This window comes from Saimiri boliviensis, chromosome 2, assembly GCF_048565385.1.
Source record: "Saimiri boliviensis isolate mSaiBol1 chromosome 2, mSaiBol1.pri, whole genome shotgun sequence".
NCBI lineage: Eukaryota > Metazoa > Chordata > Mammalia > Primates > Cebidae > Saimiri > Saimiri boliviensis.
The window spans coordinates 236,121,320-236,146,359 of NC_133450.1; the positions used below are offsets into that span (position 1 = coordinate 236,121,320).

Below are 25,040 nucleotides of genomic sequence, written 5' to 3' on the forward strand. Positions count from 1 at the left end.
TCTCAAATAATCTCCTAGTTTCAAACTTACCATGACTGATTTGCTACCTACTGATGAGGAGGCAGGAAAGACCTCTCCTTTCCTGCTGGCCCCACTGACTGCCCTGAAAGAGAAATGAGTGGTGATGACTTGCAGCTTAGGACTGCTGATGGCCTGGCTGACCACACTGACTTCCCACGTCTCACCAGCTCAGAATGTGTAAAGAACAGCAGGGCTCACGCTGGTCACTGTGAGCTCCACAGATGACAGGGCAGACGGTGCTTCATACACCAACCTCTGGTCACATTTCCAGCCCCTGCCCATAGCATGCCATTTCTGACCCATTATTCCAATTTCATTTGCTCATCACAGGCCACTTCTCAGAGGTACAATATTGGCATGACTGAATTCAGTTAAGAGCACTTTCAAAGCCAAAACAATAACCTGCTTACATGACAAGCAAAAAGCAATGAAAATTCTTTCCCGCCATTGGCTGTGGTAAAAAGAATGCAGATGCAGGTCGGGACTGAGCCAGGATCTGGTTCTAGCGGGTCTGTGCAGGGTTGGAGGTTTTGAAAGTCACCACTTCCAGACTTGAGTGCTAGGGATAGCAGAACCCCCTCTGCCCTAGGTGGCCCCCTTTACTCCAGGGCCCAGACTGTCCAAAAGGGATAAATTAAGACATAGGAATGATCAAGTAAGACAGAGACCACGGATAGCCTACAATCACCAGAGTCTGAAACAAAATGTAATAATTACTCTTTATTTAAAATAAATAAGCCCTCTTACTTACAGGGAAAATATGAAAGTAAACTCTGTCCTCCTGGCCTCTAAGACACAAACCACATTCAGAATATGTTCATTTAAAGGAAAGATTTGTTGATTATCAAACAAATCTAGGTACTTTAATACACATTGTTTTCTTGAAAAATAAAGACGAATAATTCACGTCAAAAAGTCACAGGTTAGAAAACCAATTTTCCTTCTGAGGCTCATTTTAGCAAATCCCCCCAAGTGTCCCCAAATCATTTAAAAAAAAGCTACATCCCCTGAGAAAGGGCCCTTTCCCACAGCCCTCTTGCTCTGATGCCAGCAGCCCGGCATCCCTCTGCCCAGTAGCTCCCTGCAGGATGGTGCTGTGGCCGGGTGGGAACGGCCGTCCACAGCCACCTCCAGCAGGCAGGAGCTCGGCACCTGCTTTCTACAAACTCACTCACTTGGCTCAGTTATTCCGCAATGGAGATGAAGTTTCTTTAGCAGCCAAAGTATTCTAAATATCACATTTTCCAGTATTTGCCAGATCCACAGTGTGCTCAGAAAGCCAGAGCTGTATTACCAGGCTGTTAGAGAAGATGACCACCTGCGCATCTGAGCGACCTTCTTTGACAGCCTCTGCAGCATTCAAGGCCTGAAGACACGGCTTTATGTGTCCTTTAATGCTGATCAATTTCCAGATTTAACAGTTATACAAATTACGTTGTCATGAAAAACTGAGAAGAAAAAGCCTCAAAGTATTTTTCAGACCTCCCCTCCTTACTCGAAATACAGACAAGGCAGGAACTCTCATAAATTCATATTCATCATTTGAGAGGTTGAAGCCTCCAGGGATTCTTCTAGCTCCAGGGCACATCGACTGTATGCTTCCAGATGTTTTTTCCAGATTTCAACTAAAATGAGGAAACGGCACGAGTGAGGAATAGGCATCAACAAGTTGGAAAATTCCTGTCAGAAAACCAGCAGCATGGGCGAGGGAGCTTGTGGCCACTGCCCAGCAGCTCACGGTGCTCAGAGGTGCCCTGGCAGGCGTTCGCCACTGTTCTCAGCCTGCTGGGCCGGGGCTGCCCCTTACTGAGCAGAAGCTGGCTGGAGGGGGCGGGCAATCCAGGTAGCTAGGGCCTTGTGTCGGCAGGCCAGGAGAGGACTGAACCTCTACTTGACCTTCCAAGCTTCTCTTGGGTACAGCCATCCTTAAGGCCACCCACTGTCAGGAGACATCTGACTTGAAGTCTGAGACAGTCAGTGACAAGTCCTTCCAACTTCAAAAGTCTGGTAATACCTCTTAGGAAATGGGCTGGAATTACCATGCGTTATTACAGCCAGTCTCAGCTGGACTTTATGGGCCCTGCTACTCAGCTGGTCTTGCAGCATCAATGGTCAAACTGCTCTCCTGGGGACTCTAATTAAAGTCAGTAAGTAACCTGAAGGACCCTCAACCTGACATGACTCTCCCTTAGGCACTCACTGTAGTGTGGCTCTTCTTTTTCTGTCAGGGCTGGGGGGCCGTCTTCTGTAGGGCAGCTGGGGTCCTGTGTGGGCGGGCTGGGAGGTGCCTGAGGCCTGGGCTCTCCCGCCAGCTCCTGCTGCACATTCTCCAGCATGGTCTTGTATGCCTGTCGGGCTGCCATTGTCAGCTCAACCATCTTGTGGAATTGATCCTTGGGCACAAGTGAGAGCACACAGGTAACATCCCAGCTACAGAGGATACAGGTCCCCTCAAACTCAGCAAGGCACCCTCCAGAGAGAAGCAGGGGTGACACAGGGCAATGTGGACCCCATGCTTGTGGATGAGTACCAGGGATGCTGCCCCAGAGGGAAGAGTGAGCTAGGCCGATTTCTTGGGCCTGTCTGAGGTGCCACTACGTCAGCAGCAAGCCCAGATCAAAGCTCAATTCAGAACCAGATACCTCACGCTGTCAAAGAGACAAATGCTACCTTTTTATAAGAAGGTTCTGTCTCAACGGTGGCTTCTCCTCAATACCAGCCTACTGGAAGTTCTGGGGCTGCTCTGTGGGTGAGCCACTTGCCCCACTTCCTCCCATGGGCAGTGACCGAAGAGGCCTGTGCCCTGTGCGCTCACCTGGGCCCCATCGTAGCTGAAGATCCCCACCACGCTGACAGGAACTGCCTTGTTCAAACTGCGCCCCAGAGCTTTGCGGTTGAGAGCAAACACAAAGGGAATGTTCTGTTCACAGGCGTAATCAATAATTGTGTGCAAAGTGTCATCCAGCCCACCTGGTCAAAGTACAATGGAAGATGACAGGAAGACACGTCATATGGAGTGTGGTATTAATACTGGTTACAAAGGGCTTTTTCTTAGCAACACACCTGTCTATGATTTTACACCCAAGGCAGAAGCCCCGTGAAAATACCAAGAGAGAGTAAGCTGCAGCCACATGAAGAATCAACTCTCCAAAAATACGGGAAAAAATGGAAAGAAAACATACAGCTGGTATTGTCTTAACAGGAAAGGTTAACTATTTGTTAGTATTACTGAAACTGACCACAGGCCAGGCCACTGATCAACTAATTGTTTCACACCTATTCACTCCTGTGTCCTCCCCCGAATCCCAAAAGGTAGAGAGATGCTTGTGTTCTCACTGACAGATGGAGAACCAGAGGCACAGAAAGATTAAAGTTTCTTACTCCACATTGTACCCCTGGTCAAGGCACAGGTGTGGCTCCCGGGGGCTCACTACCCTCTATTCCCTGACTATGCTTCTGGGACAGGGACCAGTCAAGGCTGATGCACCAGCAAGAGGAACGAGGTGAAATGAGCACTGTGTGCAGGTGATGCACCTGGCCACCTGAAACCTAACAGCACCTGAGAAGTGCTCCTAACAGCATGAGAAGTAAATACAGGTATTGATCGACTTAGACCTATGACACTACGACCATTCGACTTTACGACCACAATCGCTCCACGACTGCTCTGCATCTGGCAGCGCAAACGTTGCCCAGCTGGGCGTACGACAGTGCGGACCAGCTTCTGGTGGCACTATCATCTCCGCGTGCACCAATTCAACTGTACATATAGCCTACTCAACCTACAACCAAATCGTGTTACGACTGTTCCGCGGTCCTGACCATGGTCGTAAGTCGAGCACTGCCTGTAAGGGTCTTTGACACAAGTTTCTATACACTCACACAGCAGCCAGCTGGCATATGTAATCAAAGAGATGACTCCATTTACAACGCAAGTTGGTAGGAATGAATTTTTCAAGAAACATGAAAGAGTTACAGACAATGTCAACATGCTGGTAAAGAACACATTAGCCTGGGCAACACAGTAAGATCCCATCTCCACACACACACACACAATCTGCCCAGTGTGATGGTATGTGCCTGTAGTCCATCTACTCAGGAAGCTGAGGCAAGCTCAATCACTTGATCCCAGGAGTTCAAGGCTGTAATGAGCCATGATCATGCCACTGCATTCCAGCCTGGGCAACGGAACAAGACTTTGTCTTTTAAACCACCCCAGCCACAGAAAATGTGAACAAATGAAAAGTCACCTATGCTCCTAGACAGAATGATCCAAAATGATGAAATGTCAACTTCACATTAATTTAAAACTTGAAGACAGTGGTCCCCAACCTTTTTGGCACCAGGGACTACTTTCTTGGAAGACAATTTTTCCACAGGGAAGATGGTTTCAGGATGAAACTGTTCCACCTCAGATCATCAGGCATTAGTTAGATTCTCATAAAGAGTGTGCAACCCACATCCCTCATATGCACAGTTTACAACAGAGCTCGTGCTCCTATGAAAATCCAATGCTACGGCTGCTCTGACAGGAGGCAGAGCTCACGCAATAATGCTGACCAGCCCACTGCTCACCTCCTGCTGTGCAGCTCAGGTCCTAAGAGGCCACAGACAATACTGGGGCTGCAGACCAGGAGTTGGGGATCCCTGCTTTAAAATACCGTAAGTTACTATAGATGGGATTTCTTTGAGAAATAAAAAATACGGAAAAATATAAAAAGATGTCAGGCTAACATGGTCAGGTATAAAAGTTTACTATAAAGGTACCACAGTGTAAACAAGGTTATGCAGATAAACAGAATGGACACAAGACACAACCAGAGTTTGATGGAAACAGTACGTGAGGAACAGCATTTTGGATTAGTCAGGGAGAAGATCCTGGAGGACTGGGTGGGCTCATCCAGTTCATCTTAGACCACAATAAATCCTACCTAAACATACACAAATGAAGAAACTAGGAGATAAACAGAATTTTTTAAGCAAACCTTGTAAACACTGGAATGAGAAGGCTGAGAAATAACACAATACCTGGATGCAATTAAAAAAATTAAATGCCAATATATGTAACACTTAACATCTCTGCAAGGCCAACTTTTTTTTTTTTTTTTGGTAACTGACAAACCAGAAAAAACACTTGCAACTCCTACTCAAAGGGAAAAGGTACAAATTAATTTAAAAGAGCAGCATCCCAAAAGCACAAGGGCAATGAACATTCACAGAAAATGCCAAGCTCCTGATGCTGAGACCCTCCCTCATAAGGAAACTGCTAATAAAAATTCCCAAAGAGGGCCGGGCGCGGTGGCTCAAGCCTGTAATCCCAGCACTTTGGGAGGCCGAGGCGGGTGGATCACAAGGTCAAGAGATCGAGACCATCCTGGTCAACAAGGTGAAACCCCGTCTCTACTAAAAATACAAAAAATTAGCTGGGCATGGTTGTGTGTGCCTGTAATCCCAGCTACTCAGGAGGCTCAGGAGAATTGCCTGAAGCCAGGAGGCGGAGGTTGTGATGAGCCGAGATCGTGCCATTGCACTCCAGCCTGGGTAACAAGAGCGAAACTCCATCTCAAAAAAAAAAAAAAAAAAAAATTCCCGAAGAGGATGCCCACACCTCCCCACCCTGGGAGGAGACACAGTGGTCTCTGGAGGAAGGCACAGCATATCCCTTCAAGTTACCAATGCACAGAGCATTGCAGGCCAGGCACCTGCCCTACAGGATACTCACCTAGTCCTTATAGAACACCTGTAAGAAACAACTGTTTACAATTAGCGTAGTATTACCTGGAACCTAATTACGTTATCAATCCTCTCATTTCAAGAGAGGAACTTCTCCAATGCATGTCCTACAGTACTGTGGAAACTGGGAACTCATTCTGCATCTAGTTGGTTGGGAGATTAATTTCTTTTTCTTTTTTTTTTTTTTTGAGACGGAGTTTCGCTCTTGTGACCCAGGCTGGAGTGCAATGGCGCGATCTCGGCTCACCGCAACCTCCGCCTCCTGGGTTCAGGCAATTCTCCTGCCTCAGCCTCCTGAGTAGCTGGGATGACAGGCACGTGCCACCATGCCCAGCTAATGTTTTGTATTTTTAGTAGAGAAGGGGTTTCACCATGTTGACCAGGTTGGTCTCGATCTCTTGAGCTCGTGATCCGCCTGCCTCGGCCTCCCAAAGTGCTGGGATTACAGGCGTGAGCCACCGCGCCCGGCCTGGGAGATTAATTTCTAAGCTCACAGCCCTTATTCTGCCCACGCCCTGCCCCTGATCTACCCAAAGCATTTGTAAAGTAATGAAGAGGCAGCCTCCTGGGATAAAACTTTGAAGAAAAACAACCAGTTCCAGATGGGCTGGGAAAAGGGGAGATGGAGCAGAGGTGGGGTGGAGTGTTCTGCGCTCCTTAGATGTAATTATAGTGAAATCTACATTCAGCTTGTTAGGGGAGACATATGAAGTCGCCCTAACATCGGATGCATGTCTCTCACTGGAGGGTCTCTGCCTGGTGTCCACTCCAGCTCCTGGGAGTGAATCTGAAATGTTATCTGAGCAGTGTGCTAAAACAACCTAACATAGCAGGCCTGGCTACTGTCCTCTCGAGTCCTGCCTGCCAGGTTGGCCCTTAGCTGGGGTCTGTGAACTTGGATTTTGAAAGGGTTCGCACCACCCTAACTGGTAAGAGTAACTCACTGTGCCTCCATAGTGTGTTGTGGCTTCTGCTGAACACCTGCTTTCCTTCTGGAGTCTGGACTTTGTATGTGCTAGGCAGAGATGACTGTGTGACTGGCCCCAAACAGAAGCCCAGGCGCTGAGTCTCTAATGTGCATCCCTGGTTCCCAGGGGCTCTTAACTCGCTGGGAAATTAAGAGTCTCCCATGTGATGTCACTAAAAGCGACTTCTGGAAGCCAGAGCCCGGCTCCCTGACACTTAACCCCATGTGCTTCTTCGCTTTGCTGCTTTTGCTTTGTGCCTTTTCACTGTAGTAAGTTACAGCTGCAAGTACCACTCTATGCTGAGTCACGTGAGTCCTCCTGGCACATCACTGAACCTGGTGGTGGGCTTGGGAACACCCAATACAAGCAGCAAAGTCCAAACTGTTTTGCTCAAACAACCTCCAACCCATTGTTACTAGCGAGATGAAAGCACATGGTAAGGGCCAACTACTGAAGTTCCACAAGAAAGTTTATGTCAAGCAAGATGCTCGGCTCAGATAATTTCCATTTCAAAGTTTAAGTTTAGAATTATTAGTAAAATGCTACTCAGAGCAAATACAGTATTTCAATGTAATTCATCAATTTTTATCTTTAAGATGATTGCAAGCCATTGGGTATCTTATCTGACAAATATTATATAAGATACGCAATCAAGTCCCTCATGCCTCAAAGTAAAAACATGTTGGAACCAATGATTAAGCAAAAGCATTTTAAGTGCACAACAAATCCTTATGATGATGATCAAGTAAAAACCTAGCTCCATGCTCTGGCAGAGGCAGAGAAGGGGAATGATGGCTTCTAAGAAAGTGGTGTGGGGGCAGGTGTGGTGGTTCATGCCTGTAATCCCAGCACTTTGGGAGGCCGAGGCAGGCAGATCATGAAGTCAGGAGTTTGAGACCAGCCTGGCCAATATGGTGAAATCTTGTCTCTACTAAAAATACAAAAATTAGCCGGGTGTGGTGGCGTGTGCCTGTAGTCCCAACTGCTCAGGAGGCTGAGGCAGAAGAATCGCTTGAACCCAGGAGGTGGAGGCTGTAGTGAGTTGAGATCCCGCCACTGCACTCCTCCAGCCTGGGCAACAGAGTGAGACTCTGTCTCAAAAAAAAAAAAAAAAAAAAAAAAAAGAGGCTGGGCGCGGTGGCTCATGCCTGTAATCCTCGTACTTTGGGAGGCCAAGGCAGGCAGATCACCTGAGGTGGGGAGTTCAAGACCAGCCTGACCAACATGGAGAAAACCCATCTTTACTAAAAACACAAAATTAGCTGAGCGTGGTGGCGCATGCCTGTAATCCTAGCTACTCGGGAGGTTGAGGCAGAAGAATTGCTTGAATCCGGGAAGTGGAGGTTGCAGTGAGTTGAGATCCTGCCACTTCACTACAGTCTGGGCAACAAGAGCAAAACTCCATCTCAAAAAAAAAAAAAAAAAGAAATTGGGGTGACTGTGGGCTGAGTGTATGTGTGCATGTGTATATATATATATTTTTAAAGACATAAATCCGTGAAGAATGTGAGAGACCACAGCAAAAAGTTTCAGCAAATGGACAACTGAGCCAGCCAACCTAAGCCAACAGTGAGAAAAGCCTAGAATAGCCATTCCTGAACCCCAGAATTCCCCAAAGGCCAGGAGCAGGCAGCACAGGGTGATGCACCAGTGAGGAGGGCTGGTTGAACACTGGCAGAGAGGCAAGTTGCTCAGCCGCAGCCCTCTGGTAAGGCGCAGCACAGGTTTGCAGGGTATGACACACCACACATCTAACGGTGGTGACCTCAGGATGAGCTCAAAGTGTGAAGTTCGCCTGTCCCTCCAGCAGCCAGTGAGAAGTCTTCCTTGGGGATGTGACCAGCCCTAGGGGAGACAGAGACACCCGGGGCACTTCCGACATGGAAGCAGCCCGACCACATCGTCCTACAGCAGAAGTTCTCAGTGCACGCCTCAGAGCAGCAGCAGCAGCACCCGGGAACTTGCTCAAAGTACAAATTTTTGGGCCCATTAAACATACTGAAGCAGAAACTCTGGAATCTGTGTTTTTCCCAGCCCTCTGGGTGATTCTGATGCTGGCTACATTTTGAGAACCATCACCCTCAATGCTGCTCACAGCATTGAACACCAGCCCCACACCCGGATTTCTAGTCGGCTGTTTACTGGCTCTTAAATAAGCACAGACAACTGAGGGATAGTGGACATCTGTGGAAAACCTCCACCATGAGAGGCCAAAACAAAGAAAGCAAACTACTGGGAGGAAACAGAGGCAGTGCAGTAAGAGGAATTCAGCATCATTAAAATTCTCAGAGAGGTGTCCATGAGGCAGCAGCAATGTGATAAAAAAAAAGGAACCTTCAGAGGATGAAAACAGCTCCCGAAAAATAAAAATATCAGAAGTAAAAAGTTATACAGAAAGGTTAGAAGTCACAGTTGAGAAATCCTAACAGAAAATAAAACCAAATGGAAGAGATGAAAAGAAGCAGGAAACAAATAATGTGAACACACCGGTCCAGGAGGCCAGACCCTGACGCAGATCCAAGAAGAGCCGGCAGGGACTGGAGGACAGGATTTAAAGCAAAAATTCAATGTCCCAGAGCCAAAGACACTGGATGCAAACTGTCCCACATCCTGTAACAAGGCACTTCCAGCGAACTCCCAGAGAACAGCGGGTGCAAAAAGATCACAAAGGATCAAGAATCAGAGACTCTGGGTTTCAAGCAAGAGGTTCCAAATATGCCTCCCATGTATGCTTTTCTCCTAAACCACTGGAGGAAAGTGCTCCAACAAAACAAGAGTGCACCCCAAGAAGGAGTCCGTAAATAATACCTTATTGAGAGCGGGGTGAGAGCCAAGGGTATCCCTGGGTGCCAAATGCATGAGGTGCAGCAAGCTGGGAATACAGGTTTCTTTAGCAGATAAAACTGCAAAATGCCTGGTGTAACCAACTGTCTTAGAAGAGACCGAGGCAGCTGGCTGAGGCCATGAAGTTTCATTAATGCTAAGTATATAGACAATTAAGCAACCACCACAAAACAAGGACAATAACCCAAACTATACATTAGGGTAAGTCACAGCAAAGCCCTTTTGCTCTATTGGGGAGTTGACAAATACTTAAAACTGAAAACATGTGAGCAGTGGCTCACAAGGCTCTTATACAGAGATATGGAAAGGGAAGGAGCCCAAGCCTGCCTCTCCCTTAACAAACCCTAGAGCTATGGACTTGTACAACACTGACAAAAACAGCCATGGAAGCATGTGGCCTGTCCTCTTCAATGACCTGGAAAGGCCTCTGGGCACATAACCAGATGGGTGGGTCACTGAGATTCCATCTGTTATATTCTGTCAGCAGTGATGATATACCCGTACCAAGTTAGGACAGGGAAGAGCTGCCAGCTGGGGGCCTCGGCCACGTCAGAAAACCTCCAGGCTTTAGATAGGAAATGATAACTGGAAAACATCAGCTCTGCAGGTTCAGCCACAGGATGTGGATGCATTATCTCAAAAAAAAAAGTGGAATTTTACACTGCAGGAGAAAGGAATGGGGCCAGGGAGAAGCCTGTGAGCTCCCTAGCCTAGACGGAGTGAAGGGTAAGAGCCATGCCACCCTGCTCTTATCAGTTCTCCTACTGCTCAATTTGAGAAGGACACAACAGGGACAGGCAAGTCCTTCAGGAGCCAAGAGAGCACAAGTGTAGGCCAAACAGGAGATGTCACAAGTGAGGGTTCACTGTCACCTGACCCAGCATATCACATCCAACAAAACATATATTCCAGTTTAAGTAAAATAGCAAAATATTTAGACCTGTAACCAACAAGGAGATAGGTCAACCACAGACTGAACAACTAAATGTCAAGTAGACAAAAGCCCTAGGTAGGTACTGCTTGACTGCCAGGCGTAGCATCTCTGTGGTGTGAGTGATCAGTGACCATCCCAGCCCCCGGGTGGCGGCCTGCACAGCAGAGGCATGTCTTTCCCTGATGCCAGAGGCCTGCGTGGGCTGGCTGGGCCCGCTGTGTGCAGGAACACAAGACCCACCTGCCCTACAGAGGGTAAGGCACTTAGTAATGGTCAGTGCAGTTGGGAAACAATTCATCAAAACAAAAACCACAAAGATGAGCTGTCAAGGCCTGTGGCACAGTATACCAGGTGTGTGGTGTCCACGAGGATGGCACACTAGGCACTCACACAGGGGCCCACATGTCACAGGACCACGCTATGCCTTTACCTTTCGACTGTATCTTCTCACAATTGGGAGAAATAATGACACATTTCAGTTTTTTGAGCTTCAGGTGTTTGAGAACTTCCCTTAACCCCAACACGAGTCGACGTTTAGTCCTGGCCTTGACTGGATCTTTCTGGTACATACGGTCTTGGAAACGGACCAGTTCTTTGAGTAGGTCGGTAACACAAGCATCCACTTCTTTACAAAGCATCTGGCTGCAGTAACTGAAAGAAACATCAGACATCAGGAATTGTGCCACTGGCTGTGATACTGCAGCAACGCTCCCATCCCACCCCAGGGAGAAGAGACGTAGAAGGCACCAGACAAGAAGTCGTTTCGGCAAGCACTACTAACCAGAACTGTGGAATTCCTGATGATTTAATTTACAAAAGGTAAATACTGGGCCATTTTTCCCCATTCCCAACTACAAGGGAGAAATTTCTCTGGGCGCTGCCCCCCCCAACCATAGTTTGCCACAGGTCCCCATCTCAGCCACTACCCTGTGCATCTCCCTGTCATAAAGGCAAATACCAGGAGACTATCCTGGAAGAAAAGTGGACAGGGGAGAAGACGGAGTGAGCACACAAGGTTAAAAGAATCCTGCCGCCCTAAGAAATTATACAGAGATTGAACCATGAAAAGGGGCCCGAGGTGATGCACAATCACCTCACTACCCATTTCTCTGACTTCACACCTGGGCTGAGGGTCTCTCTTCCATCATTAACACCACGAGAGCCTCAGGAGAAGCAGATACAGACACGACGATTAGGCTCTCCCTGAATGCGTGTAACCAGGTACCTGGCTACTTTCAACCATAAGAGTTAAAGCACAGTGTGGCCCAGCAACATGGATTTATGGAAGAAATCAATGCCATACTGAACCGAAGCACTTCCCTCTTCCGCCAGTCCCTGGCAGGCAGGGGCTCACTCACTCCCTGAATCTGCGGCTGTGGATCTTAGGGAAGGTGACATGACAGGGAGCAAGGTGGGAGGCTTCTGTGTCCCTCTGGAGTTCTGTGCCTGGTGGCTCCTCTGACTTGCCCTCAACCGCAGGAGTGGAGATCGGTTCGTCCATCCCCTCTGGCCCTTCGTGGAGGAAAAAGTCATTATAAGACATCTCTAAGGCCCAGTGCACATACTGAGGGGCTGGCTCAATACAGTCTTACCGATGCAACCAGACTCTGCACATAACCGCCATATCCACAGACAACATGCAGAGAGGTTTACAGAAGGCAGCAAAAACATACAGGATGCCTGGGAAAACCAGAAAAGCAGGTGGAGGCTGTCATGCCTGGAGGTGTGCCTCCCCCCAGTTTACTTATACATTCATTTTTATTATGGTAAAATATATGTTAATATTACCAGTTTCACCACTTTTAAGTGTACAGTTTAGTGGCCAAATTTATTTTTTGATTTTGAAATTTAACCTGAAGAATCGCATTATCAGGAAGTTTTAAAAAATTGGCCTTTAGTTCTAAGTTTTTTCTCAAATGCTTGAGACCATTTCTTTTTGAAATAATCCTTTAGGAAGTGCTGAACTCCAACATTTAAACTGTGACAAACTCAAGAGGTGTGTGTTCAAACACACCAGGTGTGATGCAGTGATAGCCCCAACTAGTTACTTGTACCGACTATCAAAATGCAATTGCATAACCGATCACCAAGTGAAGGAATGAAAAAACATATACCAGACCTACAAGAACAGCAAGCTCAAAAAAGATAGTACCCCATGGCCCCGTGGAGATGGGGAGCACCTGAAACTATCAGCCATATTGGGGCTGTAAGCGGCAGAACAGCTAGAAGCCCACTGGGCAGGGGCTACCAAAGCAATTCTGCTCCCAGGTAATGCCCTAAAGGAATGAGTGCTTGTGTCCTTTAAGACACATGTAACACCGTCCGCAGCAACCCTGTTTCTGATTACCCCAAACTAGAAAATGGCTGCATGCCCATCTGCAACCCTGTACACTCATCCAGCTGAATTTTATTACGCAGTAATGAAAATAAACAGCAACTCCATGTCGCCAACAAGGCTGAAAGACGGGACAGAGAGGGCAGCACACAACACTCAGCTGCACCAGAGCCACGTCCACAGCCCTGGGTGGGGCTGCCATCAGGGAAGGGTCTCCTGGGGGAGGTCTCTGACCAGAGGGCACAGGAGATTGCTGAGCTGTTTTGCTTCTTGATGTGGGTACGGTGGTTATCGTGCAAAGTCCTCAAGTTGTGCACTGATGACTTACGCACTTTTCTGAATGTATAGCTGAATAAGAGGTTTGCTTAAAAACAGACATTTGTGTTCATGTCCCCACATTTCATATACTTGCTGGTAAACAGCTAGTGGTGTTAATTCTCATGACCACTTTAAGTTAGAGGACCATCTAGCACCACACAGATCAAATCTGGTGGGAAGGGAGGATCCTCCCCTCTTTCCCTCACAGACCGCAGAACAAGAGACACTTGAACACTCCCCCATCCATGGGGGTCTCCCTTCCCCGTAAAGCTGGGAGCTCGATGCTGACCCATTTTCACCACAAAGGCAAGAGGAGTCAGCCAAGTCCTGGAGAGTTTGCTCAGCACAGCTCATCCTTTCCGCAGCTGCTCCCATCTAAATTATTCTTAAGGCACAAACAGAAGTTGGTACCTGAGGCCTCAGCCTGCTCTGGAACCTGGTCGTCACCACCACTCTCTCCATCTTGTGTGTCATCACTGGCAAAAACTGGACTTACAGCATTTTCTTGGAGACGCTGCTGCTTTCTCTCTTGCCGTTCTTTCAAAATAATCTTAAAAATTAAATAAACCATTTAAATGCCTAAATATTTGTACTTAAAAGATAAGCTCTTCTGCAAATGAAACTGCCCAAGTCTGACCTGTCACAATGTGCCTATTTGTGCTCTGAGAGCAGCCAAGTGCGCCCCAGCCTCCAGGGAGCTGACCCAACCCTCCCCGCTGGTGCTGGAGTGGCACACTCCTCCCCGGTATGCAGAGCAGCCACACAGGAAAGCCCTGAGCTCTGAATCCTATTCTGTAGCTCAGCGCTCACCTGAGCACCTACACCACAGGGTTGCTGTGAGAATTCAATGGAGGGAGGTGGCTCACATCTGTAATTCCAGCACTTTGGAAGGCCAAGGCAGGTGGATCATCTGAGGTCAGGAATTCGAAACTAGCCTGGCCAACATGGTGAGACTTTGTCTCTACTAAAAATATAACAATTAGCTGGGCATGGTGGCACATGCCTGTAATTCCAACTACTTGGGAGGTGGAGGCAGGAGAATCGCTTGAACCCAGAAGGCCGAGGGTGCAGTGAGCCAAGATCATGCCATTACATTCCAGCCAGGGCGACAAGAGCAAAACTCCGTCTCAAAAAAAAAAAAAAAAGAAAGAAAGAAAAAAGAATTCATCAGAGGAGCCTGTGACTGTCCTCCTAGAAGGTCTGTAAGGAAGTGTGCACTATTTACTGACTTTGAACATCGGATAGATCAGCTAGGGTAGGATGAAGGGGGATGATAAGAAAGAGGAAAATGCAACTCCTCCCATTTCTGGTTTTCTGTCCATGCCGCTGCAAAGTTAAAACAACGAAAGATGTTCCTTTCTTCTCAAGTAGTTGAAGCATTCCCCACATAACATGTTCCTTATGTGTCATGCTGGGAGGGTGAGGAATCATTTGTTAGAGTATCATTAACATGTTTTACTACAACATATTCAAGTAATGTTTAAGCTGTAAAATCTAGAAATCTAAGTGCTGGGTGGGTAACTATGGAAATGTGAAACCGTCTAAGATTTCTAGTGCCTCGCTTTGGCTGCAACACCTACACACCTTCTTCAGTGAGGTTGGCTTCTTGGCCTTGGGGATCTCCCTCTGCTTCCCTTTCTTTATCAGGGGGGCGCTGGAGTCCAGGGGATTGTGCGGGGTCTTCACTTGACTCACACGGCGACCTCTCTCCCCTGACGCACATTCTTTGGAAAGGACTGGCACTGCTCCAACTGAAACACAGTGGGACAAAGGCTTTATGGTCACCTCCCAGATGCTCTACCCAGCTCTTGGACCGCAGCTTGCCCAGGGGCTGCCTCAGGGTATCCAAAGGAGTCATGTCATCCCCAGCCTGTCCCCACAACCATTCTCATCTTTGTCAAACAATCTCTTACACATTCTTTTCATTGGTAATTTCTAAATGAAATGTATTATCTTTTGTATGGGATTCCCAGAAAGTATCAAGTAACTTAGGAACACCTGCCTTCAAATCCATGTCATCAGATCTCCCATGTCTCCCAGTAGTCTAATGCTGCCTGGATCTCATTTTTTGACGCAGGGCAGTTCCAGGTGGTCTGCACTCACTGTTGCTACTGTGAACACGTCCCTCTCCACTACCATGTCAAGTTGATACTGCCTTTGTGGAAGCTGGCTATTGGTTTCTATATGTATATCTTGTATCCAGGTACCTTATAAGGCTACTATAAGATTCTATTAATACTTCTAGTTAATTTTCTTGAGTTTTCAGACGTTTTCCCAAATCCCATCATGGGCAGTTGGTAATCCCTCTACATAGCCAAGGAATTATTGTGATCACTACTGAACAGTTCAATTTTATTCTCCTTTTCTGTTCTATTTCCCTTATCAATAATTATTTCAAGTAAACAGTTAATTCCTATATAGTTTTTTCCCTCACTTTTTGATCTTGAAAATTTCCACACATACGCCAAAGAAAACAGAATGGTAAACAAACCCCGTGCCCATGTCCAGCTTCAACAGTCACCAACATTTTTCCAAACATATTTTACCTGCCTTCCTTTAATTTTGGAACACGTTTTTAAGATAACTGGTGCTCAGGCAGTCCCACTAAGTGTCACCTGTCAGATTCACTGCTTCAATGCAGAACGTAACCTGCACCGGTCAACTAAGACAACGGGACCTGCCTCCCAGGCTGCTCTGGCCTCAGTAAGCAGAGCTGCTTGCATCTTTGGAGCCTTGTTTCCACATGGGGTTTGAACATACATGTGACTGGCTCAATTCTTTTTCTCAGGTCTTCTTGGAAAACCATGTGTGGCTCATACGTGCTCACTCACCCAGTCCCCAATGACACCACCAAGTTCGGCATCTCTCCTGGGCTCCTGCAAAACCTGCCACAAGCCCTCCAACTCTACACCTCCTGCACCCCACTGCCAGGCACCTCTTCACAAAGCACTGACAATGGGCCTGAGGAGAGTTCTTTCCCCACAGCAGAGGAAGATCAACCATTCCCTCCCAAAAAACCAACCACCAAGTTCAACATAACTGCCAAAAACAATCATATCAGCCCTCTGCAGAGTGACCAAAGGCTTCCAACAAACCGAGGAGGGCTTCCTTCTTAGATGACTAGCCCTTGGGTGAGAACAGTATGAGTCTGGACATTCCTGTCTGAGGCTTCTCCCAGTTTCTCCCTGCTCAGCTTTAGCTCATTCAACCAGGTGGCAAGGCTGTGAAAACCAGCAGCTTCCCTGTCACTGCCATAAGGGGCTTGCTGAATTCAGAGTGTGGTCATTTAAAGTGGTGATTTCAGCAAATGGGGAAGGCAAGGGAGCATGGCCATTCAGAGGCTGAAATTTTGAAAAGGCAAGCAGCAGACACCACCAGGCCAGCAAGGACTTACACGGAGTCTAGGGGAAGACGTGCTATAGGGATGGGCTATGGGGCAGTCAATCAAGAACTCTATATTCAGCAAAACTAACCTTCAAAAAGTGAATGCAAAATAAAGACATTCCTAGATAAACAAAGACTGTGAGAATTTGCTGCTAGTATGGCTTGTGTCACTAGTACTAAAGGAAGCCCTTCAGAAGAAATATAACCAGAAGGGATACAAGATGGCAAATGAATCCAGAGGAATAAAGAACACCTAAAATCATAATTACGAAACTGGTAACGATAAATTTTTCCCTTATTTCTTCTCTTCTTTAAAAGATATGGCTATATAAAGTAGTAGTTCCAACACTGTTGTGTTTGGTTTATAATATATTTAGATGTACCATATGACGATAGCATAAAGGGGGAGGAAGAAAATGGAGATACATTGGAGTGAAGTTTTTCTAATATACAAACTAACACGTATACTGTGATCCATATAGCAACCACTAAGAAAGTAGTTTTTCAAACTAAACTTAAAAAAAAAAAAATCAACAAGAAATCAAAAGTGTACTCTAAAAATATTTAACACCAGAGACAGTAAAAGAGGAAGCAAGGAACAAATAACAAAGCTCACAAAAACAAGCAATGGGGAAAGGACTCCCTGTTCAATAAACGGTGCTGGGATAAGTGGCTGGCCACGTGCAGAAAATTGAAACTGGACTCCTTCCTTATACTATACACAAAAATCAACTCAAGATGATTAAAGACTTAAATGTAAAATCCAGAACTATAAAAACCCTGAAAGACAACTCAGGCAATACCATTCTGGACACAGGAACTGGCAAAGAGTTCATGACAAAGACATCAAAAGCAACTGCAACGAAAGCAAAAATTGACAAATGGGATCTAATTAAACTAAACAGCTTCTGTACCGCAAAAGAAACGAACATGAGAGTAAACAATCTACAGAATGGGAGACATTTTTGTGGTCTATCTATCTGACAAAGGTCTAATATCCAGCATCTATAAGGAACTTAAACAAATTTACAAGAAAAAAAACAACCCCATTAAAAAGTGGGCAAAGGACATGAACACACACTTTTCAAGAGACATACATGTGGCCAACAAGCATATGAAAAAAAGCTCAAAATCACTGATCATTAGAGAAATGCAAATCAAACCACAATGAGATACCACTTCACAATAGTCAGAATGGCTGTAACAGATGCTGGTGAGGTTGCAGAGAAAAAGAAACACTTACACACTGTTGCTGGGCGTGTAAGTTAGTTCAACCGTTGTGGAAAGCAGTATGATGATTACTCATACCTAAAACAGAAATACCACTGGACGCAGCAATGCCGTTATATATCCAAAGGAATATAAATCATTCTATTATAAAGACAAATGCATGTGAATGTTCACTGCAGTACCATTCACAATAGTAAAGACATGAAATCAACCTAAATGCCCAGCAACGGTAAACTGAATAAAGAAAATGTGGTACATATGCACCATGGAATACTCTGCAGTCATAAAAAAGAAGGAAATCATGTCCTTTGTACAAACATGGATAGAGTTGGAGGCCGTCATCCTTAGCAAACTAACGCAGCAACAGAAAACCGAATGCCACACGTTCTCACATGTAAGTGGGAGCTCAATGGTAAGAATAACACATGGACACAAAGGGGGAATAGACACTGGGGCCCACTTGAGGGTGGAAGGAGGGAGAAGATCAGAATAACTATTGGTATCAGAATAACTATAGGCTTAGTACCCGAGTGATGAAATAATCTGTACAACAAACCTCCATGATTCAAGTTTACCCATAAAACAAACCTGCATGTGTACCCCTGAACCTAAAACAAAAGTTAAAAATAAAACGGAGGGTCCACAGATTAAAAAAAAAAAAAAAAAAAAAAAGTAGTGTTTTTTGAAATAATTACTTCAAAAGGAAAAACGTTTAAAAGCCTTTGGTGGAAAATTTGCATGTTGCCTTTTATGACATATTGTGTGTTTTAACAGTCTTGGCTCTTAAGATGTGTCAGAGGAAAGAGGCAGCCACATCAGCACTCACTCAGCAGTGTTTCCAGCGGTGCCCGGTGCACAGGCTGCAATACATGGAATGCAGCTTCCTGACCCTGCCCCAGACAGTAAAGATTTTCAGGAACTCAGGGCACTTCTATAGGTAAGGAGATTCTCAGCTACACAATGTCATCAATCAAGTGGAAAGCTCATCTTTTAATAAGATCAATTTAAAAAAATCACCCTATTTTAATAACTTAAAAATGTTTTAATTATAGAAAAATGACATAAAATTTACCGTTTTAACTTTTTAAGTGCATAATTCAGTGGCATAAATTATATTCATAATGTTATGCAACCATCACTACTATCCATTTTCAAGACTTTTTCATGCTCCAATGAATACTCTGTCCCCATTAATAATAACTCACCATTCCTTTTCCCCTCAGCCCCAGGTATCCTCTAATTTATGTTTTTATGAATTTGCCTATTCTAGATATTTCTTTTTAGTGGAATCACACAGTAGCTGTGTTTCTCTGTCTGGCTAATTTTATATGATATAATGTTTTCAGGTTTCATGCATGTATCATGTGTAAGAATTCATTCCTTTTTTAAGGTTGAATTATTACCCTGTGTAGGTATACCACATTTGTTTACACCATCATGTGGTAATGAACACTTGTGCTGTTTCTACCTTTCGGTTATTGTGAATAATGTCATAGCAAACCCCAGTGTAAAAGTATCTAAGTCTCTTTTCTCTTGGGTAAATATTAAGGAGTGAAATCGCTGAGTCATGTCATAACTCTGCATTTAGCATTTTAAGAAGCCACCAGGTTGTCTTCCACAGTGGCTGCACCATTTTACGTTCCGACTGGCAGTGCACAAGGGTTCCAGTTTTTCCACGCCTTCACTGACACTTGTTATTTTCTGTGTTTTATTTCCCTGATGACTAACAATGTTGAGAATCTTTTCACATGCTTACTGACCACTTGCGTACCCTTTTTGGAGAAATGTCTTTTCCAGTCCTTTGCCTATTTTTAAATTGGATTGTTTGCGGTTAGGCTGGAATTCCTAAATATCTGAATATTAACCCCCTATCAGATATATGATTTGCAAATATTTTTTTCCATTTTGTAAGTATTCTTTTCACTTTCTTGATAATGTCCTTTGGTATGCAAAAATTTTTAATTTTAATGCAGTCCAAGGTTTATTTTTTGTTGTTGTTGCTCATCTTTTTGGTGCCATTATCTAAAAATCCAATGTCTAATCCAAGGTCATGGAGATTTACCCTGTTTTCTTTTAAGAGTTTTATACTTTTAGCTCTTACATTTAGCTCATTGATCCATTTTGAGTTCATTTGGATCTATGGCATGAGGTAGGAGATATGACTATCCTTTAGCATGTGGAAATCCAGATGTTCTAGTACCATTTTAGAGACTGTTCTTTATTATTTTCATCGACTTGGCACACTTAGGAAAAATCAATTGGCCACAGATACATGCATTTACTTCTAGACTCTTAATTCTACTCCACAGGTCCATATCTACGCTTATTCCAGCATCACATTGTTTTGATTATCTATAAATAACTTTTGATAACAAGAGAAAATGTTAACACAATAATCTAGCTGAAAAAGACTTCCAACCACTTGCCTGAGACGGACAGACTCCTACCTGAGACCACCACTGGTTTGGAGGACTGCTTTGCATGCTGAGAGTGCTGCTTCTTCTCCAGGGCTGTCAGCATGCCCCCCAAATCCAACTGCACTGGAAGCTGGCTCTTCTTTACATTATTTTTTAAATTAACCTGAAAGTTCAAAATTCATAAGTTTACTTATAAAACTATACAAACTGTGCTTTCATTTTACAAAAAAACTGATGTAATTAAAGACAAAATGAAATAAGATTTAGAGACTATAAGAAAGAATTTTTAAAAATTCAAGTAACCGGAAAATAGGAAAAAAAAAATCAATCCAATATTTTCTGCCAATGTTACCATGGTTGTTTGTCATCCTTCTTTCAGAAAACTGGGTTTACATTAAATCAACTACACTTCTGTCTGTATCTCCATTGTGAGTGGTTAACAACGCACACCTACAGACAAGACACTAGCACTTGTATGAAGTCTTTGGCTACAAAGTCTGCATGTGAGGCTACTTGGTTAGTACTGCTGTCTCATTAGCACCACTCTCTCTCCAAATGCCTCTGTAAACCAACAAAGTGTCATGAAATTATAGTGATACAACCAAAAATCTACATAAGCCCAAATCATACTCAGCAAATAGTATTAAATGCAGGCTCAAAGTATTGCTTGAAAGAAGACATGCTTGAAACAAGTATTCTTTTTGACATTGTTGTGATTTGGATCTTGAGACTATAAAAAGGTTGTACAAGGAAGCCCAGTGATACGCCCTAAGGCATGGTGTCCGATTTGCTTGAATGCCTCCACTCCACTCTCTTGCCAACTGTTCTCTTCCTGGACACCGAAAACCCTACTGGCTGAGGGCTCCCATCAGGGGAAAGCACTGAGTGCAACAAAGGACAGGCAAGGAGGCCTGCTGCATGGAAGGAAGTTGAGCAAATTATGACACTGAACTTATCAAGTTAACTCACACAAAGGTTTAGAATTTTATTTTTCACGAATGCAGAAACAATCATTCCCCCTTTAAAAGGCGAAATGACAATGCATATCCTAGCAAATAAATGCCTAAAAGCACGTAAGTTCCCCATCTAAATTATGAATCATGAGCTCTCTCCTGAATCTATGTTGTAGGTGGTGGAGTGTGCAAGGGGAATCACCTCCATTTTAGCTTCTGTTTTGACTGCACAGAGTAAAACTGTGGTGCCTCTCTTATTTTTCTTCTGTTAGATATTACTGACTTGCAAAAAAATTTGTTTCCCAAATAAACTGAGTCAACTTTTTTTCCTTTAAAGTATCATAAGGCAGTATGTAGCCCCCTTCTTTCTGACTTAGCAAATGCAGTTACCAATAATCTTATTATAAAATAATGTTATAAAGTAATAAAATCTTATTATTTAAAATGTTTTAGCTTAAGAGTAATTCTGTTTCAACATGCTGGGTGTAGTTCACTTGTGAAGGAATGAATCAAAACAAAACCACCTGTCTCCATACAGAGATGTCTGGAAAGCAGTTTTTCTCAAGCATTTAGTTGAGCCAGAAAAGTTAAGCCTAAAGCAATTGTGGTTTCAATCTAAAAATTACCTGTGGCTGCTGTTTAGATTGAAATTTCGGTCTCTCTATTCTGTCTCTTCTTTCAGATGCAACTGCCAGGTTAGGAAATTCCTCAGCATCCTAAGTAAACCACACACCCCTTTAGCTCTTCGTTAATGCAAACATGCCAAGTGCAACCTTTTCCTTGCTTATATTTTCATTCTTCAATAAGGTCCCACAAAAGTTCTTAAAACTGATTTAAAAAACCAGCCGTGAAACTCTCACGTAAGAGTTTCTACTTTATACAACTTGGAGCAAATTTAAAGACCACAGTTCTAATATCCCTGTACCCAAAAAAGAGAGTGCCGCCAACGATCTTGGTACACCTGAGGGATCTATAGAATTGACCTTGGACTACCCTGGCATGAGAGTATTCAAATACCTGTTCTTCAAAACACTGTGTTTTTCATTAGAGAAACTGTCTAGATTCAGTAGATCTGCATGTTATCTGTGCTGAACCCAGGATAGTAAATGGAGTCAAAGGCAACAGGCCTGCTAAAAACCAATTTTTAAATCACTTGAAAATGCCTGTGTCATTCTGTCAATATTTTAGGTGCCTCGGAACAAGATGGGAAACATGGAGCAGAAATGTAAATTATTCACTGGCCTAAACCATAATGCTCTGCCATGGTAGGTTTTCAAACATTTAACCCAGCTATTCTCAAATGGATGCTATAGGAGCCTTGGGAACCCCCACCCCAAGTCTGTGGGAATGCCCTGGGCTTGCCCCTAAGCTGGGCACCCAGGCAGCACCTCTGAGAGAGTCTTCGGCCTGCACAAGCAGCCAGGCTGCCTGAGTCTGGTACAGCAATGTAAAGAAAACAACCAGGCACGTAATTAAGTCAGAATCCAGGCTGGCTCCTCGAGAGTACAAGACATGCTTGGAGTATCATGGGACAATTAAAGCCATCCTTTTGCAAGTTCCTGAAATCTTCCTGACTCAGGCCCTTAATGGTTCTATGGTATTCTACATTTCTCTCTATAATGAAGCACTTCGTAATAAGACTTCTGGATAGAAAAGAAGGCCCTGCAAAAGCCAGCATTCCAAAGCAAGGGAAAAAAAAAAAAAAAAACAAAAAAAAAAACAGGAGAAGAAGATAACTGAAAGGAACTATTAGTAATTTGGCACACAAACTATTCAACTCCGATACAAGTAATTTTGTCTCCAGACCATTCATTCATTCAAATGTTCAAGGAGTGGCTGCTCTGAGACAACTAGGAAGCCAAAATGAAGAGGTAAGAAGAAAGAGTAGCTACTGCTTTCTTGAGCACTAAGAAAATGATCATTAAAAGGCTCTGGAGATTTTCACTTAGGAAAGCAATATGAACTCTTATTTCTATTAAGAAAGATCCACTTATTATATTACACAATGTGAGTAATAAATATAAATGTACTTCAATTCTTGGAGGCTCCTGAACTGTCAGGACTTCATATTTTGATGCAGACTTTTCTTTCTTTTTCTTATTCTTTCTTGAGGCTTCATTTTGTTCAAGGTCGCTACCTTGTGATGCTTTAGACTAGAACAAAAATACAAAGCAAAAATCCTCAGTTTTTAGGGCGATCAATAGAATGTTTAATACTACGCATCAGCAAAATTAAGATCTCAACTCCTATAATCACAAGGCAATTTTATTCAGAGTTAGGTTCCTCATCCCGTTTTTTTTTTTTATAAAAGAGCCAGCACTCATTAGAATAATTCTGAAGGAAAAAAGTTTGTTGGAATAGTTGTTAATACCCAATTCCTTTTGAAAACTGGTAGATTTGGACAGAACCTCATTTTGAGCTTGAGGAGATCATGGTGTTAAGGACCTTACTGATCCCAGCCTAAGCTCTCTCTATAATTCCAGGCAGGCCACTTTCACCAGAATGGCCCAGTGGTTCCTCGTCTGTACATCACACCTGTCTGCACAGCAGAATCACCCATGGAACCTTCAAATCAAATACCTGGGCCCACCCCAGGACTGCTAAATGTGACCTCATCATTCCTACAGGCCCCTAACCCCACGGGCCTCTATTCATCCAGGTCAAATATGCTTTGGCCACAAGGCCTTTGCACTGAAGCCCCTTGACTGGAGTTTGGCTAGGCTGGGACTGCTCCCTCATCTCCAACTACCCTTTGCTCTCTGCCCTTGGACTTTTCTCTTTAGAGCACTGATCACTCTCTGACATGTCCTACATCTGTCTGCATATTCTCAGCCTTCCTCCATCAGAATGGAGGCTCTCAAAGGGCAGGGAACTTTTTATGTTTTAGGCCCTGCTTTATACCCAGTTGGAATTTATATTTCAGAAGTAAAAGTCTCAGCAGCTCTTAAAAAGAGTTACGTTTATCCACTGACCCATGGGAGCTGTCCATGATATTTTTCTAAGTGAAAAAGACAAGTTTGAGGGTAACGTGTATAAAATGATCGCATTTTGTTTAAGAAAAACAACAACAGAGTTTCTTTGTTAATATTTTCATGAGCCTGAGACAGGGCATATGCCAGATTGTTAATGCAGGTTCCTCTGAAGGTAGGTATCAAAAGTGTGGGAGAGATGACCTTTTCCTTAAGTAGATCCTTGAAGTGTTACATTTATCATTTCTGTAATAAAATTTCGCAATACAGAAAGTTAAAAAAAAAATTCTGATCACGATCACTCCAGCTATGTAAAATGCAAAGCTATTTGGGTTGTAAGATAACAGGAGATGCTGATATTCTTCTTATCTTTTAGAATTTTTCTAAAATAAGCTTTTCTTAGAACTATAATTAAGAAAATAATTTTTTAAAAAGATCTTGGGAAAATAAAACAAAATCTGTTAACTCTTATAATAGGAAAACTGGCTCTGAGAGAGACTTGGCAGCTGCAACAAAGAATGAGACAGTGGGCTGTTGTCCAGCCTGCCTCTGGCCACCCAGAGACAGGCAGGAGGCTTCACTGAGAGTCAAGCTCAATGTGTGCACAAAAGGAAGTGTCTCTCCCCTACACATACTGCTCTCTCTCTCAAATACATGCACAGAGCAGTAAGGAACAAGCACACATCTACCTTCACTGTAACTGTTACCCTGTAAATACACAGCTACCATTTCTGTGGAAGAGCTAATTACATTTTTAGAAATAAGAAAGTATCCACTCAGAAAGATAGAAAACCATTATGCTAAACAAGATCGCGTTTCAATCTAAAATAATACAGCCACACATAATGAAAATCAAGAACGTATCTACACCAATTTAAAAAAGGCTCTTGAAGAAACAATTTTGGAATCAATAAAAATGCAACTTAAAGTTGGG

General features: G+C 44.1%; 1 protein-coding gene across 7 annotated transcripts in view; it reads right to left on the minus strand.

The window, feature by feature from the left end:
- Nucleotides 1-726: 726 nt before the first annotated feature.
- The window catches only part of SECISBP2 (SECIS binding protein 2), a 41,950-nt gene continuing 17,636 nt past the window's right edge, over nucleotides 727-25,040 (minus strand). For 4 of the 7 annotated variants that reach the window (XM_039474629.2, XM_039474627.2, XM_039474625.2 and 1 more), the window contains exons 8-17: nucleotides 23,168-23,290; nucleotides 21,764-21,853; nucleotides 20,215-20,347; nucleotides 14,738-14,904; nucleotides 13,565-13,703; nucleotides 11,859-12,012; nucleotides 10,931-11,151; nucleotides 2,837-2,991; nucleotides 2,222-2,414; nucleotides 727-1,646 (exon numbers count right to left, since the gene is read on the minus strand). In XM_039474629.2, coding sequence (XP_039330563.2) covers nucleotides 1,543-1,646; nucleotides 2,222-2,414; nucleotides 2,837-2,991; nucleotides 10,931-11,151; nucleotides 11,859-12,012; nucleotides 13,565-13,703; nucleotides 14,738-14,904; nucleotides 20,215-20,347; nucleotides 21,764-21,853; nucleotides 23,168-23,290 — 1,479 coding nt within the window. In that variant the 3' untranslated portion in view covers nucleotides 727-1,542. The remainder of the gene's footprint in view (nucleotides 1,647-2,221; nucleotides 2,415-2,836; nucleotides 2,992-10,930; nucleotides 11,152-11,858; nucleotides 12,013-13,564; nucleotides 13,704-14,737; nucleotides 14,905-20,214; nucleotides 20,348-21,763; nucleotides 21,854-23,167; nucleotides 23,291-25,040) is intronic. The other 3 variants (XM_039474631.2, XM_039474630.2, XM_039474626.2) reach the window with 1 other exon arrangement.